Consider the following 20,827-nt stretch of genomic DNA (forward strand, 5'->3'; position numbering starts at 1 on the left):
GGGACACAATTTTGTTCACCCACTTTGAAGCTTAATAACTCCTGTGCCTTTTGTCAAAAATTTATGTTATTTGGCAGGGAGGTTCGAGTGTTAGGGGCATTGATGCTATTAAATTTTGGTTGTTAAAGGTCGAGGAAGTGGGGAGATAGAGGCGGTCACGTGTCACGTCTGAGTTGGGTCTGACTTAACGAAGATTTTACTGGTTATTAGCATTTACAATTTTTTATGAAGCTCATCTCTATCCTCAAAATTCAGCTTTTTGCCATTTTATAATAATTAATAATATAAAAAGTTATTAAAATAAAATCTCGTAACAGTTAGCGCCACACACAATTTAAAATTTTTTGCCGGAAAAGTTACTCAACTCGTTGCTGGATTTTATATATTATTTTCACCTCTACACGAAAATACTTTAGAAACTTAATCTAATAATCAATTATTAGCCTTTGTAAAATGGTATCACGTTACTTTTATCTGTAATTAAGCGAAATTAAAGTTTATCAATACGAATTTTTAATCAGTATCAAATGTGTTTACTTTAATTACGTATATAAATACGTTTTTGTATACCTTGATGATAATTACTAATTAACAGGTGTAAATTAATGTTTACTGAGTTAGTATTTTGAGGCACTGAACACAAGTAAAATCCTGACACATTATTTTAATACCTAATTTAATCAGACTCATTCTTGTTATTAATCCTCAAGCAAAAGTACTGTTGATACAATGGTTTCTGCAGAGGATTTAATATATATATTTAAAAAATTAATTAATCAATAATGCTAAATTTAGTTAGGGTAATGTAAACTGACTCGTTTAGACATTAAATAAAAAAAATTAGTGTAAAATATGCAATTAAGGTTTCAAGTTCAGTTGATTTTTTGTACGATGTTTACCTAATTTGATTTTTATGAAATGTTAAAAGAAAATGTAAGAATGTTTTAACTAGAAGTTGCAAGATGAATCCATTATGTTATTAGACACTTATTGACAAGACAATATCGTTATTTGATTTTGTGTTTAAAGAGATTTTTTTAAATTCTATCTCAACTGGTAGCTCGCAAACTCCAATTCGAGAAATTAATATCACAATGTTCGTTTCAAGACATCTTTTTTGTGAAGTAATGAAAATTCATCTTTACTGTAAAATTCGGTGAAAACATTCTACATTATTATCTAGTCCTTGTATAAAAACAAAATCTTATTGTTAGTTCGAGTTGGTTGCACAGAGAATGGACTATAAGTAAACACAATAAGAGGTAGAAGAGTAAGGAGATAAAATTAAATAAAAAACATAGAAAACGTATATATAGATCCATTTACAAGCTGTTTATTAGAATAGCAGAAACGTATTTTCAAGATAATTTGTTAAAATGTAATTGTCTGACGAAAAAATGTCTTCCCATTTGAACCAATCATTGTTGAGAAAACCACACCATTAAATAAAGTTTTCTGTAATTTTTTATGCGAATTTGTTAGAAAATAACCATCCAAAAACGATTTTAGACCACAAATGCTTAATTCTTCTTGTCTCCTCCCATTTTTTTTTAAATTTAAGCCAATCAAGGTTAAGAAAACGACATTTTCCATTAACGTTTATCGAATGCTATCAACAGCTAAACAGAGAACTGTCTATGTTCATTTAAAACTATTTTCCATAATTTGTTATAGTATAATTATTTAACGTCTATTTCTAAGTAGAAATAAGTATAAATTAATCATATCTACACCTGTTTTATGTATTCCAACCAATTATCGTTAAGAAAACCACACCTTCGACTAATATTTATTGCAATTTATATCGACTGATGAACAGAGAACCTCCTATGTTTATTTGAATTTTCTTATACAATTTACTTAAACGTAGGGTAATCAGAAAGTATAAAAACAACTATATAAAACAAAAACAGGTTGGCAATAGTGATCAAATATCTCGACATATGAAATGGAAAGAGAAAAAAAACCTGTTAGGCCAACATGGAAACCATGTTGAAATTCGCTATCTTGGAAGATTTTAAATAGGAAGATAGGCATATGGCATATCTGGTAAAGAATTTCACCAGAAAAACAATGGTGCGCTTAACATAACTTTGCTCATTTTCAAGGTTTAAATGATTTTGAGTTGTGTTGAAATTAAGTACGACATTATTTTCCTAGTGAAATTCTCTACAAGTTTGATACGTCTTAAGCCCATTTTTCCATTCAAAAACTTGGAGTAGAATACAAGATAGAGGATTTCAAGATAGCCGTCCTATCAGGACATTAGATTACTTTTGTCAAACCTTTTTCTTTTTGTGAGAGTGTTATCGCTCAATCCATTGCTTCAAAAGACTATTTTATTTATTATTTTATTAGCTGTTTTATCTTATATAGTAGAGGGAAAGTATGGCGATTGGTTCAAAAATGACTCCCGAGATTTTTACATTTTTGGATTCTGGGATTTTGAAACGTCGAGAAATGCAGAAATTTGATGTTTTTTCTGTACGTAAGTGTGTGGAGGTACGATTCTGTTCACCCAATTTGATGCTTAATAATTCGTGGGTCTTTTGTCGAAAATTTCTGAAATTTGGTAGAAAGGTTCGGGTATTAGGCACATTAATGCTGGTGGTTAAAGTTCAACGGGGTGGAGAGATAGAGGGGGTCGTGTGTCTTACTTCAAGTGGGATCGGACTTGGAGATTTTATTCGTTATTAGCATTTACCATTTCTTTTAAATAAAACTTGTCTCTGCCGTCAAAATGAAGTTTGCAATTTATATCGACTGATAATAATTAATAATATAAAAAGCCTTTAAGTAAAATCTCGTAACAGATGGCGTCACACACAATTTTTAAAACTTTTCACCGGGAAAGTTACGCAACTCTTTGATGGATTTTTTTAAAAAAATAGTAATTTGCTTAATTTAATATCATAATATTCTTAAAAACGTGATTAAATTCCGTTTATAACGTTTTATAGCAGTTTTTATTATATATTTATATATATAAATGTAGTAGTAGATCTGATCTTGGATGAAAAATGATATTTGTATTTGTCCTGGCAATCCTTTTCTTTTATTTATTCACTTTAGTTTCACGTTGAAAAATATTTCTAGTTTTAAAGTATACAGCTTTACAAACTGAAGTCTGTGATACTGATGAAGGATGATAGACGTTTGAAGGTGACAGATGCCATGAGACCAGATTCCATATTTCAAAAGATAAATCCCGTATGGCGCTATATAGGGGAAGGGATATGTTAGAAGACTTCGTTTTAGTAAGGAGCAGTTTAAACTTTAAAAAAAGACAAATTACAAAAATATTTAAAAAATTCTGCGCGAAATTACTTTATTTTCACGTCTCCAGTGACTATATTATTATTTATTTTAAATTTTATAAAATTGGCACTTAAAAACAAAGAAAATTCGCTAATTCGACGATTTCTAAATGTTTAAATTTAAACAAACCAATCAATGTTACTTTCTAAACAGAAGTTACGTTATTATACGTTTATATACTTTAATTGGTTTATTAATATTTTTTAATTCTTTCGGATCTAAGCGCTGATTGGTTCGTCTTAAAATAGTAAAATTTAATAGACCTATCAGATTAACTTGAGCGTTAATAATTAATTAGGCTAAAGCATTATCGTTTTCTCTCGTTATTTATTCAAAATTTATGAATATTTTTGATTTAATTTTTGAATTTTAAATATATTTATTACTATTATAATGTATTTTAAATTTTTATTTAAAATATTTTTGAATAAAACTAGTTTTGATTGTTAAATATTTTTTAAAAAATGTGTATAAATTTATGTATAGTACTTAAACAAATCTTACTTTGTAAACCTTATGTATGGTGTTATAGTAAATATTTAATGAAAAAATTTGGATAAAAAGGAATTGAAGGTCATCAATGAAATGTCCATTTTGAAATATAATAGTTCAGTGTTTGTTAATAATCCAGAAAATGAGATTTTTAATATATTTTGTATGAAATATGAATCCTGTTAAAGTAATGCCATCTTGGAGATAATGTTTTATCTAAAATAATGTTTGCTTACGTATAAAAAACAAATGAGTCATTTTTCTTCTTGTAATCATTTTTTTTTTATCAACAGAAGGTTCGATTTACTTACGTCACACTTTAGTGAGAATCCTTGATAAGTTAAGTTGTTGATTGAATATTCTTGTGTATGGCCCCTAGAGAATGAATTGTGTATGAAAAGAAAAAAATTTTTGCATTAAAAATAGTAACGTTAAGAAGAATTAAACATTACTTTGTTCTATCAATGATGGTTTATTTTATGAAATTTTTAAGTGAAAATTACAATAAATTACAATTAATTATGTAGTATTATATACAGTGTTCATTATATTAGGGTATAGGTAAAACAATGCTATCTTATGGATGGAAATTAGGAGGCATTCATTTCTTCAGAGTAAAAAAGTGACGTAATTTATGTAACAAGTAATCGTTTATCCCCATAAGTAGTACTGTACGTACTAGTTATGGGGATAAACGATTACTTATACGCTTAATTCTTTTTCATTCTGATTGTATCTTTTAAATCATCCTTCCAGATTACTTTTCCCGGAATAATAGAATAATACATTTTTATGTTATTCTGACGTTAATTCTATATTTTTGTAGTGTAAAAATTATGTCAAATTAACGTAAAAGTGTACACTTCTGAAATAAATGTTTTCAATAGGATAACACTTATTCTCGTACAGTACATACTGTTACTCTCACATATTATTCATTACATTTTAGCATTACATACGAATTATATTGAAGATAATTAGACATTCGTTTCAAAACTGTACACTTTTACGTTGATTTGACGTCATTTTTACACTTTCTTACTACATAAACGTAGGAATTACGTCATATTGAAGTAAAAATATATAATACTGTACAGTACATTATCCTAAATAAACAAATGCATTGCTAATTACTTTTCAGAGGATGACATTGATTTTCTTATACCATATTATACACTACCTGTTACGTTATAGTGTCATATAACGGTGCCACGCCTATTTTAGCAAAACTTAAATTAAATTAAATTACTGCAAAATACAGTGTTGACATGGATCGAGTCGCAATTAACGTACTGTACTGTACGTCATACTTTTCCTGGTGGCAATAGAGTATCTAGTTGACCATCCTTAATATAGAATGTAGAAAATACTAGCCAAAAATATTTAGTTTTTAAAATTAAGTATTCGACTAGTACATATCACCTAATATAAATAGTACAGTACAGTACATTAAACGTAAATTAAATTAGAAACAAGTTAAATAATATAAAATTTAAAGTGAAAATAATGACCTTTTTATCTATAATAATTTATATATAAACCGAAAATTCGTTAGGTTGCCGAATACTTAACCATTTGTGAAACACGCCATCTTAATTTTAATACATTTCTCTGGAATAATTTATCTTAATTAGCACGAATAGCACGCTCTGGGAATGTAATTAAGGTGTAAAATACAATCTCCTACACAATTAATAGTACAGGAAACGAAACGTAGGTAAACTTGTCAATCACGATTGATGTCTACGCCTACCGACCAATCATCGAACGATAATATTTAAATTTTAAAAGCTCGTAATTCTTATCCAATTGCATGACCGAGAAACTTCTTCAGGCACGTAAAACTTCGTTTATCATGTTTTAAAAGCTCAGGAAATCATCTCTGAGCATCCTGTATAGTGAATCAACACGCGATATAACAATAAGGCCATTATATAATTAAGCACAGTAGTATATAAGCTTAGATAGATAGAGTATAAATGAAAATCTTTACTTTTACCTTCCATTTACAATCAATTAATGAGTCTCTCGTGAAATTTTCAGCTAATAAATTTGGTAATAACCCATAATATATCAGCTTAGAGGAATTTTAGTATAAATATATGCGTAGAAACAATTAAAATCTTTATTTAATTCATATATTTACAATAAAGGTTAATGCCAAATTTATGGAAGTATTAAATTAATTTTCACTTATTGTATATCGCCTTATCTAGATTTATATAAACATTTATCAAATAACGAATGTTATTGTTGGTTTAGAAGTGATAAAATTGTTATTAAATTAAATATTTTTAATTGTTTTCGAGCAGTTTGAATGGCGAAGATTGTTTAACACAACTTTAGATATTAAATTTAGCAATTATAGAGTAAATATTTTAATTCTAATTATTATTATATATATTTTTAAAATTAGAATTAAAAAGAGTTATTTCTGTTTAATTTTATATTCACGAATTAATTATGACTAGTTTTATTTCGATGAATGAAGTGTTAGAATATATAACAGAGGCCTTTACAATTAATTAAAGTCATTGAAAATCTATTTGGAAATGCAAAAGTAATTTAAATATTCTGAAAAATGTCATTTGAGTTGCTGATTTTTTGGGTGGTTTCTTTTCTATTTTTAAGGAATTTATTTGGTATTTTTCTCTCATAAATACTGATAATGTACGTCATGTGGCTTCTAGAGAAGGCAATTTATGTCGAATAAGTAATTGAATCTACAAAAGTGCTTTTTATATATAAAATCAAAACATTATTTACAATTATTTCTTTCAATTGATAAAAAGTAGGAGGAGGAGAAAGAGAAGGGGAGAATAAGGAAAAAAGAGGGAGCAGAAGAAGATGAGGAGGAGGAGCAGAACAAGAAAAAGAAGAGGAAGAAAAGAAGAAGCAAAAGATGAGAAAGAAAAAGCTTCCTTTTACAATTTTATCGAGAAATTTATCTAATTTTTAAAAATTTTAAATATAAAATTTAGAAGTAAATAATAAAACCGTGTTTTACTTCTAAATTTTTATTTTAAGCTGTTATATTTTGTAAACGCTTAAATTTATGTTTAAGCATTAGCATTTGAAGCATTAATTAAATATTGTAGCGTTTTTATGATATATTTTAAAAATTTACGTCATAGAATACGCGTTAATTATAAAAAAACTACTTGAATAATAAGTTATCTTCGTCATTGTTAAAAACTTAAAAAAACTAAAATATATTTACTAAGCCTATTTAATATACTTCAAATTTAATATTTTCATGCTTTTTTTCACGAAAATCTAATTGTTTAGCTATAAATTTCTTTAAAAAAATCCAATAAAATGGAAGAAAATAACTTTTAATATTAACATTTTTAAAATAAATCGACTTAATAAAATAGAATATTACAGAAACTGGAAATTTTAATCAGAGTTTTTGTCGAAATTTATCATTATTTTATGTTTTGCCAGTTGGATGCAATACCAAAATATCACTTAAAATGATGAAGAGGAAGAGGAGAAAGAAGAAAAATTATTAATTTATTATGTAGAGAATAGGGAAAAAATGTCGAATTGATTAACATTCCATGCCTGGTGAAAACATTTATTGATGAAACCAACTCTAGGAAAACATCATTCAATAGAAGAGTACGACTTTCTTTACAATCAATATGGAGTCGTAAGTGGTGCTGAATTTCAATATAAAAGGGATAGATATTGAATGAGTTTGACAATTTGTTCCAATTCGATAAACAGAATTTACACGAGGCTAAGGTGTTACAATTGCCAAAGTGAATAGTCTTCCTTCTACTCAGGAAATCGCAAAATGTACAATTCAAGTTGCCTTAGAGATGGATAATAAGAGTAGGAAGTGCTCCATTCAAACAATAGAAACACTTTCAACGTGATCAGCTTATTAATGTATGATGAATTGATCGAATTTTATATATATATATATATTTATTTTTTCTGTTTTGTTAGGTGATGGCATTAAAAATGTTTCTAAGCGTTTTTTTTTTTTTTTTTTTGTTATTTTTAAACGTTTTTCAGCTATAAGATTCGGTTCTAAATGCTAGAAATGTAGAGATTTTAACTTAAAATTATGGCTTATTAGTCATTAATAATTTGCATTTGGCTGCAATATTCAAATTGCAGGCTTATACATTCTTACTGTCGTCCGTTTGTCCGTCTGTCCTTCGTTAATCTCGAGAACACAGTTAGACAGATAGCCGGCATGACTCGATTGTTAACAGGAGAAGTATGATGTACAGGGGCAAGACACTACCAAAATCGAGACTAGATGAGGAAAACTTAGGGTCTCCAATTAACCATATACGAACGTCCGGTTTGGACCGGAAGTCACGTGATTTTTTTCAAATTAAAATACGAAAAAATTGCAGCCTACTATATACTATTAATATATGTAGCCAATACTCATACAGTAGACCGCGTAACGCGAAGCTTGCGTAACGTTACCTAAGGTATGCACTGCGTTTATTAGATGATATAAGTAGTGTGACTAAAGTAAAGACGTCTTTACTTTAGTCATATGTATAATACGCTACATTAATATCAGGAACGTAAGATATAGTAGCTGCATTATGACGTAGAACGTAATAATAGTACTATAAATAATAACAGGAAACACATCATCTCATTCATTAATATGAAGGAAAGCATGCATTATTCATTTATAAGTATAAAATGTAGATTTATATTTATACAATATAACAGAATTCTTTATCGTCTTGAGAAAATATATTGTTTAATAAAAGAGGACATACTTTTCTTCTAGTATTTTTGTTCTTTAAGACCTTATGAGTAAAGTAGGGCATGTTAAACATGAGCTAATCCCTTCTGCTGATTGATTAGAGAGTGAAAATATGTGTAACTGTCAGTAACGCTGATTATGTTGTGATTAATAGACATTTCGATTAGTCTCACGATGATCTACTTCGCTATCCACACGAATTTCTGCACGAATATTCCTTATTTTAAAGTATAAATAGAGCCAAACCTTGATTTAGTGCCATCGTTTCTTTGCTTCTGAAAATGTCGCTAAGTCGAGCGTGGTTTTAATTTGAAGAAATTCCAACAATGAGAATTGTATATACTCGTAATAACGAAGTTTATATACATGAAGGTTTTGGTTTGAAGATGCATTTAGTGATTTATAGACGAAGGTTTTTCTAGTATTTGTGGGGGAGAATTGCTCACATGTACTGTACAGTACTCCTGACGTTTTAAGAGGGTGGCACTGTTCATGAACCAGAAAAAGACCGGATTTCCAGAACTCCCATATTGTGGAATTTTGCAGTGCTTAGTTACGACATGCAGGCTCCATCGTGGGACCTAGATATAATGCTTGCAAGTAGGATACATACACACGATTTATGCTAAATATATTTTTAAATACAGTTTAAGATTCTGTAATTCTATAAAATTATTTAAATTTTTAAAATTATATATTGTCCTTAGCGATATTCGTAAGATAGCAACCAATAGAATTATATTAACGAAGAGTGACCGAATTTGTAATTAACCTAAGAGTAATTGGTTAACGATACAGAATAATCTCCGCCTACTTTCATCTACTTAACAAATAAACATTTAGACAATCATATATACTACCGATCATTGTTAAATGTAATTTTACTTGATTAATTTGAATTAAATTTAAAATTTAAGTTGAAATTATCTTTTAATGTTTCAATAACAATGTTTAATAACAATGTTTAATAACAATAGATATCACGTCCATCAATGATTAAAATTTCGTGAAATAAGGCAGAAAATTATTAAAAAATTTTTGTAATTTTATCTTTTAAGCATAATGACGTAAAAAATTGCATATTTTATGCTAATTAATGTACAAAATTAACTGATTGACATAAACTTACATACGTACTCTTGCTAAACATAGAATAATTGATGTATTCTGGTTACTTTATGACATAAAAGCTTATCAATCGTGACTTATTTGACTATAATTTATTAATTTCCAATCCCACAAGATGTTATTTTCGTCGCAGAATATTTACATAAATTAACTTAGAATTGGAAACAGAAAATTCAGCTTAAATTTACGATAAATTCGATTAAAAAAGTGTGGAATTTCTTGCAAGAAAATTCTTTTTCTCCTTTTTCTTCTTCTTCTCCTCTTCCATTGGAATTAATGCAATTGCAAGTCTATATAAAGTCACCACGTAACAACGTAACAACGAAGAGTAATCACATGACATTTCGTGACACAGTGAATCTTATATAATCTTATTAATATTATGGACTTTTAGTGATATTATTGGTTAACAACTCACGCTATAAACACGGAGAACTTTGAAAGAGTAATGAGAAAAGTGATGGATGGTGCAGTTATTTGTCTAGATCTAGTATTATTTTAATGGAAATATATTAAGATAAGGCATATTTCATGAATTAAAATCGATTTCTAGAAGATATATTAGCGATTATTTTATTTTAAATTATATATATCATTTAAAAAATGGGTTCAAGTCTTGATTTTTTGGATGAAAGATCTTCAAGGAAAGATCATTCTTCTACGTAGAAAATTGTCCTTTGTTTGATGAAAAATGATGAAATTTTGAAAGTTTATTTCTTTATCTACTAATATTAATTCATTTTTTGAACTTATTTTTGTACGAATTATTATCATTTTTACTTCAAAAGTGATTTTAAAGATTAATACTGTGTAATTAATTATAATTACACAGTATTAAATAAAATTATTTATTTTATAAAAGTTGAAATGGTTTAATTATATTTACCCAAAAGTAGTTAACTTATAGAGAAAAATTGAGTTTTTTTATAAAAAATCCAGCAATGAGTTTCATAACTTTCCCGGCAAAAGAGTTAAAATTGCGTGTGGCGCCATCTGTTAGAGATTTTATTTTTAAAATATTTTATATTATTAATTATTATAAAATGACCAAAGCCTTAATTTTTAGGGTAGAGATGAGTTTTATAAAAAGAAATTTAAATGCTAATAACCAATAAAATCTTTATTAAGTTTTACCTTATTCGAGATACGACACGCGACCTCCTTTACCTCTCCAACCCCGTGACGTTTAACCACCAAAATTTAATAGCATCAATGCCACTAATTTACGAACCTCCCTACGAAATTTCAGAAATTTTTGACAAAAGGCCCAGGAGTAATTAAGCTTTAAATTGGGTTAACAAAACTGTTCCCCACATACAGTAGTATCCTTACACAGGAATGGATAAAAATCCAGAAATGCAAAACTTTTGGAATTTTTGCATTTCTGGACATTTGAAGGACCACCGAGTCCAAAAATGTAAAATTCCTAGGAGATCATGCTTTGATGGAACGCCATACTTTCCCTTTTATATATAAAAGCCAGGAAAGTAATAAATAAATACATTATTAATAATTAAAATTAAGTTCTTGTATATATTTATAAAGATATTTTGAATAAAATTATTATTTTAAATTAAATTAAGTTAAAGTTTTTACTAAAAATTATTATATAAACTGTAAGAGTTTATAAATTAAATTATAACTAAATTTATTAAAAGTTATTAAATTAAATAGCAGAATTTTAAACTAGAATTGAAGAATTAACTATAAAACAACAGAATTTTTCAAATTTATTTATTTGAAATTTCAAATTTTAAAAATTTCGAAAAGAAATTAAATAATTAAATTCTCAAATAAAGAAAATTTAAGTTAAAATTAATTTTTTAAAGCGTAGGCCAATTGAAAAATATCTAAAAGAACTAATAAAAAATTGAATAAAAATTGTAAATTCAACTTAACAAATTCAGCAAACAAGAATGTATAAAATACAATACGAAAATATCAATAAAAATATTTAGAATAATTTCTAAAGTATCAAATAAATCTCGTTAAATCTGAAAAAACAAATTACAGTAAAATATTCAAATTCAAATTTTCGAATTTCTTAATAAACAACGACCAATGACGGACTTCGATCAACAGCCAATTACGTTCAGCTGATCTAATGACGCAACGATGATTATCCAATAATCGGAAAGTGTCGGTTTTTTTTTTAAATTTAAAAAGTTTTGATCGTTGGTAGAGCTCAAAATTGAAAATTTTCTGATATATTTTGTTGTTATAGAAAAGTATGCCTGAAGTAAAAGCTAAATAAAAAAGATATTTAACAAGATTTCTATAAATATAGATCGTAATTTTTCTTTATTTTTTAGAAGAAATTGTTTATTATCTTATAAATCTTAAGGAAAGTAACTGCTGTAAGTTGTTGTAATAATCATATTTTCAAGTGATTCTTCTTTCTACTTATAAATAATGATTCTATTCCACTTATTTTCAATATGGAATTTTTTTTTCAAGAGAATTTTCGATCGTTTAAAAAATTCCGCCATATTTAATCTTAAGCTGACGTAACAGACAAATATCAATAATTTTATGACACGATAATTAATGCGTGTTAATTACTGACGTATTCGATATGTAACGATTAATTAATTGTACAATTTTTATTTCTACTGTTGCGTATTAATTTCGTCACGTTTTAATTACTACGTAATTCTTTTTAGTGTGAATTTCATTTTTTTAAACAAAATTTGAATAAATTTTTATCTCAAATGTTATTAAATACAATGATATCTCGGTTTTCGTCGGTTGCCTCGGATTTCGTTAGCGTGTTCACGTGACCGCCTGCTAATTTTGCGAAAAAATAGGGCGACCCACGTGTTTTCCTGCTCAGTGTGGCGTTGTTTCTCGTTGTGTGAGTATTACCCCGCGCATCTAGCCAAACAATTCCATTACTTTCTTTTCCTTTTAGCTCCATCATGGGACCAAAGAAAGTTTCCAAAGCCATAGCGCTTCGAATGCCATGTTAAATTTTATGTTATAGGCTGTGTTTATTTATTCTCAACATTAAATTTTTATATTTATTTAATATTAATTTCTTATTATTTTTAGTATTAAACACAATATTTATTCTTTATAAAATGTGTTTTTTAGAGGTATTTTGGAGCGTCTAGAACGAATTAATTGGATTTACATTGATTCATATGGAAATAATTGTCTCGGTTTCGGATTTCGCCGATTGTTTCGGACGGATTATCGATGAAAACCGAGGTATCACTGTAAGTAAATTTTGTGGAGAATAATCCAAAAATTTCAATTTCGTAATAACCGTCGACCAATACAGATAATGGATTAACAAACCGATCACAACTAACTAATCAAATAACGCAACAATAAATAACCAGTAATCGAAGAGTGACGGTTTTTTCTTAATTTAAATTTTTTGTATTTTTTAAAATAATTTTAGCTTGAATTCTCTTATTTCTTTTAGAAATGTATAATTAAAAAAAAATAATATTTCAATTTAATTCAAACTTTTATAATTTAATAATTTTAATATATATTATAATAAATTTAATTACAGAAATTGTATTTCAAGTACCGAAAATGATATATTCCTTATCTAAAACTAAATAATTCACGTTTATCATATAAGAAAATTAAATTTTTTCACAAAATATCCTCAGGAAAATCATCAATACAGTACAGTACTGTACTTCTTTTCTTCGATTTTTTTTTCAGTATTTTCAAGCGTCGTTCAATGATTTTAACAATATTTATAAGCCAAAATCATCAAAATTGCACAAAGAGGGTGGCCCAAAAGTCGGTTAAGAATAAATTTCTGCCTTAATTACTTTAATCGTACTTGATGTATATATCATTACAATTCCATATAATACAAAATCATTACAGTTTCAGAAGGAGGAATGCGCAAAAGTCGGCTAAACGCTGTAAATTCTTGCCTTAATTAATCGTATTATATACGTATATTCACCAATTTAGAAAAGAAAAATGCATTGCTCTAAACCAAATTCGAGATTTCTATGCAGTAGTACGTGGTTAACTGGCTTTTGGGCCATCCTGTTCAAATTAATATCGCACGGCACTTAACGACAATTTTATCTTAATTTCTGTGCAAGGTTAATAAACTTTTGGTACACCCTGCGTATGTATATCGGTTAGCTATTATGTCTATAACGTTGTAGCATCATTCCGCCTGTTAATTAACTCCTATTAATTATTGCAACTCGACCAATAACGATCTTCGATTAACGAGCCAATTACATTGGATCGACCGAATGACGCAACAACGACTAACCAATAATCGAAGAGCATAAATTTAAACTGGGGAAAATAACCGACACTTTTCGTTTATTGGTTAGTCGTCGTCGCGTCATTCGAATAATTAAATTTAATTGGTTCGTTTGTCTTAGATCCCATTCCTAACCGTATAAAACAATTTTTAAAATGTTAAAAGAGGATTTTATATATATTTTTTTTATTGAATCTCAGAAAGGAATTTTATCTTCTTTCAACGTATTACAGAATTGTTTTTTAAGTATAAATCTGATACTGCTGCAAGAATGTGATACACGTCTGTTAAGCGAGAAGAATAGGTTTAAGAGGAAATTACAGATCGTGGACTGAAATGATAATTTGTAAGCTCTTCTTTGTTGTGTTTTTAAGTGTTTTTATGACTGTTTGCATAAGTTTGCATCAATAATATGTGATGAATATTAACTTGAAAATGTTAAAATATGTAATAGTAGCAATTCCTTATCGAAAAATTGTATATTTAAATGTCTTAAAATTGAGAATATCTGGAAATTTATTATAGAATTTGACTGATAATTTTTTAGGAAACATCTCTGAAAATTCAGAAAACTTTCCAGGCGAATTTGGAACGGTGTTTTCGGGAATTTTGAGAAATTTTTTAGAGAGTATTGTAGTAATTTTCAGGGAATTTAGAAAATTGTTTTACAGAATTTTTAAAAATATATATAATTTAGAAAATTTCCACGGGGATTTTTTTGAAGTTATAATTTTTACTTCGAAATTTCTTCTAGTCGTTCTTTTTAGAAAATTTAAAGAAAATTTTTGGAGGAATGTTATTAGGAATAAGGGAAAATTAGAGAAGTTTTTGATGGGATCGTGGATTTGTTTTTAGAGAATTGTATAAATTTCTTTTCTAAAAATTTAAATTTAAAATTTTCTGTACAGTAATTATCTAGAATTGTTGTACAGAAAAATTCCAGTATCAATTTCCATAATATATTTATTTTTTACATTGAATTTTTTTTTCGAAAATCATTAGAAATTTATCTGTAATTTATATTACAAAGACGAAAGACAATAATTAAAATATAACAATATAGACTTGGATACCCTTATGAGCTCCTACCCCATAATTTACCACATTTAGATCGAAGAGTCGTTTCTTACCCTCACCTATATTGGTCGACTCTATGATGCACTCAGTAAAATGGATTTGATTTACAATAATTTTGGCATGCCAGACAGCTTACCTGCTAATACCAGTCGTTAATGAAGTGTAAATTAATGATTTCATCGTCCTTAATTAACACTTCCTGATCCTGGATCTATAGATCTATGGATCTAGAACAAAGTCTAAGTCTATATAAGCTAACCAATTGTTTTCAATCAAATATAAAGAAGTAATATGATTTGCTTGGTTTTGTATGATCAATAAATCCATATTATAATATAAAACCCAGTAAATTTAAGATTTATATTAAATTCTTAATATCAGCGGAGAGTATTGATTTAAAATGCATGCAAATATAAATTATTTCTAAATTCCTTAAAGATATTGGGGATCTTGATGAAAGTAAAACATAAAAATATAATGATGTAGACGAAGTATCTTCCTTATCATAATTTGAAAAGTGTTATTGCTTCTAAAAGTTGATCAAAATGTTTGAAAATTATACATTTTTTTATATTAACAAGCTTATATATCCAAAAAGAACCGTATATAAGGTAAAATATTCCTGAAGTACATATCATTTTAGCAAAAACGTGTATATATTCATTACATATTCATATATAAGTATATATTAATACGTAAAAAACGTAGGAAAGTATTTAGAAATTCTCAATTTACTTACTTTAATTTCCTAGCATAGAAAACGTAGGAGATTACTTACAGAGAGAGACAATAATTAGAATTTCTGTAAAAAATTTCCTACGTTTCCTATAAAAAAGGAAATGTGGGCAATTCTCCTTTACAGAATTTTTTTCCTCCGAGAAAAATTTGATCTCGTTTATCCTTTCTAAACGTAGGAAATTCACTATAGAAAATTTCTTACGTTCATAAAATGAAATATTTTTATGCTTGGCTCACCTCCTACATTCTTTTAATTATTATATTTATGTACCAGACTATATAGAAAATTTACTATTTTATAATTAAAAAATTTTTAATTTACATTTTTCTACGGAACAATTTCATTCATGTTTTATAAATATTCATGATTTATAAAATGCCTCACGTAAAAAACCAACAGTATAGAAAGAATTTAAGCTCTCTCCTCTTATTAACAAAATTTTCATTAATTTTACTCATTTTTAATTAACAAAGTGACATTATTAAAACATTTAAGATATGTTTCTTCGTATTTTGTAAAGGCTACTACAAACTGCTTAAGTTATTATTAAAACTTCGTTCTTAAATTAAAGTATAAATAGCTGAAAACCAATATCGCGATAGATTTAAATATATATACATAATTGAATAAAAGGTTCGTTATTATATTCTTGTTAAGAACTAATTAAGTTAATTAAATTTAAAAATCCTTTTCATGTATGATTAACGAATGCTATCTTTTGCCCTTAAATTAAAGGTAAATAAAGATAAATTTATGCATATTAAGTGCTAAAATTATGTATTTTATAGGTTAAAATCAGTTTTTAGAACAATTAATTAGTAAAGTTTTAAGACGTTTAAATTATAACAACTTTTAACTTGTTCTTGATACGTATATTGTAAGGATTGCGTGTTAATATTTAGTAAATTTAATTAGTTTAAACACAGAAAATTAGCTATAAACATAACCTTTTCCTTATACTTTATTGAAGGAAGAGAGAGAATACATAATTCAAAGTCGCTCCATTTAATATATAAACTCTAAACATGTATTGAAGGTTATTAATCTTAATAAGGATTATATTAAAATGTTAATTTTAACAATAAATTTAATTATTGAGAAAATTGTGAATATGATTCTTCATTAAAGCTTGTTACAATAGGAAATAAGGCGCCAATTTTTAATTTTTAGAGCTAATTTCTACGTATAATTACATTAAAATGGATGTGTGATTTAAATTTCTCGTCGCTTGTTTTAAGATCATTTTATATTCCAAAAAAACCTAGAATTTCTATCGATTTTTCTGGATATATTTATCGGTTTTATATGCGGTAAAGATCTAAGCAGTCAGATATGAAAACTCCTTACTAGGAATTTTAAATTGTAGAAATATTTATAAATTTATTCTATTTTTTTTAAAAAAAAAGAGAATAACGAATCTACTTCCACGAGTTTTACAGATTTTTTATACAAGCTTACGATATCGTAAAATTGATATTAAAATTGTGGTAATAAACCTGCAGATTAATAATAATGTTATTAAAATATTTACACATGAATTAAAATTATTTTTAGAAATTTATATTCGATTTTTCTACGTTTATCAAAGGATAAAACATAATTTTAATAATAAATTATAGGTTTATATATATTTTAAGTGCGTTGAAAAAGTCAATTTAATTTTTAAATTATTTATCAAAATATTTTATTCTTTCATTCGAAATTTTGTAGAAAATTTTATAAAATATTAATTTCTAAATCCAAACATACGACTAAATAAATGTAATTTAGTTTTTTTAACACAATTTATATCATTTAACGTACGATAAAGTACTCCAAATGTAAGAAAGGGTGAGAAAAGAAATGATCCATTAACTGTACGATCGATATTAAGGAATATATTTTTCTCCCCTCCTTATTTTTCTTTTATATCGAACATTTCTATACGACAATGTTAGTTTTTTTTTCAATCTGATACCTGCAATTAAGCTAAATACAAATTACTTCTCTTCAGTTAAACTACTTTAGCCATTAATGTAAGAAAAATTATTTTAACGGATCATTATCACACAAGAAATAAGAGGATATAAATTAAAATATATTTTAAATAATAGATTAAAAATTGTTTTTTGTAAAGGTTTTAAACTTTAAAAATTTAAAAAAAGGCGTAAAAATACATGTTTTATTAGCTATGAATAAAAATATAGAATACTATAAGTAAAACTGATATTTAAAAGCACGTGCATAAATTAATGAATGAACCGTAAGTGAAATTGACACATTTTATGTTACGATACGCGCGCGATTTTTAAAAATATGAAATTGACAAATTGAAAAACATTGTTACGTAATAAAAGTTTAAATTTATGAATGAAACATAAATGAAATATGAAAAATAAATAAATGAAAAAGCGCGCGCTATTTTGATAACATAAACTAACAAATTGAATGAATGAAAATTGTAATAAATCAACAATTTTTTAAATAATAAAATATATGTTATGTATTCTTTCAATAAAAAAAAATTAAATGTAAATTAATTTTTAATAAAATGTTTCAATATTTTTTATAATTAAAATAAATAAATAACGTAAAAAATAACGTAAGATTATTATTTTATTGTTAGAATATATGTATAAATTTTGTCGATTATTGTAATTTATCATTTTAAACACAAGAATATATAAATTTTTATAATTAATAAATAAAACGTTGTAACTGAATTTTAAAAAAGCGAATAAAATATGTAAAAAGGATTTATTTTTAAATAAACAAATGAATTATAAATACTCATACAAATTAATTTTCTAAATGAAAATTTCATCTATAAAAACAAAATTAAAACGGTAAGATATTTTCCATCTATCGTTTAAATATATATTATTATCGCGTAAATTATTTTTATTAATTATTTGGAAATATTAATTATAATTAATCAATTAAATTTCCAAAACAGTATTAATATAATTATATTACCTTATAAAATAATAAGAAAATAAACTGAGTAACGTTATCTTCATTATTTATACGCTGTTTTACATAATCTGTGGCTAATTTTAATTGTCTTATTTAATAAATAATTATTATTTAACTTAATTCGCGTGACTATTTTTAGATTTAAACATGTTTCAAGTTGCTTAATTCTTCGAAAAATACGAATTCTGACAAACAAAAATTATATTTCTGGCTGGAAAAATGAATATAGAAAGGAATTATGGAGAGAAAGAAACTCATTTGATAATGTCTTATCACTGAAATCATTTATTTTATATCATAAATTTCATGAATATTTTATACTTTTGAATTTTTAGTACTGTACTGTACTGTACATTATTTTTACATATGACATCTAGAACTTTGTTTATTATTATTATTATTATTATTATCTATTATCATTATTATTTTATTATTAATTTAAAAAAAAAAACTGAGAGATGTAAAGATGTATTTCGTATTTCAGTAATTCTTCATGAACTCGGTTTAAGCTCTTGCATTTTGACAGACGTGTAACTGTAGTTGAATATTTTATAATCGAAATTCTAACACTAAAAGTACTTTATAAATTCTTTAAAATAAAATATATATATTGTATTTACATGTAAAAATTTAAATATATCAGCTTATGTAGTAAGGAACATTTTAGTACGTTTGATTTATTAAAACTTTAATTTTCAAGCTTGTGAATCCTTAATTGATTTCTTTTTTTAAATATTTGTAAATTCAAAATGTTACCCTAATAAATTATAACTAAAAATTGAATATGTTGTAATTTATAGTAAACGTTATTAGCTTTTTAACGAAATAAATTTTAATTCAACGAGTCTAATTACTTAATTTAATAAGAGAATATTAAAATGATTAATTGCGTTTTTATATATATTTTTTTATTCTAAAATATTCGTTAAAATTAATTTTTTTAAAAATTCTTTTAATTCCTAAAATTTATTTATTATTTTAAAATAATTTTTTTGTTTTAAAGTTTGACATGAAATTCTCATAATATTATCTTTATTGGTAATTCTAAGTAATTTTTTATTTACTTTTTATTATATTATTATTTTGAATATAAATTTTATGATAATTTTTATTATTTATTTTCATAAAATATTCAATTACTTCTTTATATATTCACATTATTAAACGGAAATTTGATCGTTAAAAATTGTCCATTTTTGATTATTGAAAATGACTTATTTTTTATTTCATTTCATTTTTAAGGTAATTTCATAAAGTAATTGTTGTAATATACATTATATTTATATATATATATATATACATCTTTTACAACAATAAAAATCTTTTCTGTTATTAGATTTAGCAAATGGATAACTTGAAGCACTGCAGTGACGCACAACATCATAAATTTATATTTTAAACTTTAGAGAGCTTTAAAATATATTTTATCTGTAGAAATCCGTTTAAATAAAGTTATTTAAGTAAAAATATTTTAAAAAGTTACTAACCTTTCTATGCAAACGCTAACAAGTGTCATGACAGATGCGTATAGGGCAAACACTTCAGTAAACCGGAGTACTTTACACAATGGTAGACCCAATCTCCATCCATGATTTTCGATAAACTGTATAATGTCCGGTATACATACTACCATATTAATAAAATCACTCACAGCTAGATTCATGAGTAGTAAATTTGTAACGGATCTTCTCATTCGTTTATCACTTAGTATTGCGTATATAACTAATAGATTACCAACAATTCCGATAGAACCGATGACAAAGAAGAGAAAGGAAAGACACACGATGGCTGAATAAGATGCAACATCTACTCTATCATTTATATCAACATTCAATTCTATTGTCTGATTAATATCGCTTAAGTTCGTCAAGTTATAGGACCACTGTTGGACGTCAACTGACATGATCGAACTCATGATGTCAGGAAAGGTGGCACGACCGTTTATATATAAAGTAAAAGTTAAACTCGTAGAGTGACATCTAGCGGTTGATAGAGGAAATAAAATATCCTCGAGGCTACTTTTTTCGGGGGGATGAGAATTCACAAGTGTCGTTCCATTCTTTCAAGATGGAAAAACACGTCAAAAATTGGCCGTTTTTATGGAAAAAAAAATTTATAT

At 26.2% G+C, this 20,827-nt stretch overlaps 1 protein-coding gene across 1 annotated transcript in view; it reads right to left on the reverse strand.

Annotated features, from left to right (window-relative positions):
- LOC136983832 (neuropeptide receptor 15-like) overlaps nt 1-20,660 on the reverse strand; it is a 34,189-nt gene extending 13,529 nt beyond the window's left edge. Inside the window, exon 1 of the mRNA XM_067280704.1 lies at nt 20,196-20,660. Within this exon, the coding sequence (XP_067136805.1) occupies nt 20,196-20,623 (428 nt within the window). The 5' untranslated portion in view covers nt 20,624-20,660. The remainder of the gene's footprint in view (nt 1-20,195) is intronic.
- Nucleotides 20,661-20,827: the final 167 nt, after the last annotated feature.

Source organism: Centruroides vittatus, unplaced genomic scaffold, assembly GCF_030686945.1.
Source record: "Centruroides vittatus isolate TY-2023 unplaced genomic scaffold, ASM3068694v2 contig_120, whole genome shotgun sequence".
Lineage (NCBI taxonomy): Eukaryota > Metazoa > Arthropoda > Arachnida > Scorpiones > Buthidae > Centruroides > Centruroides vittatus.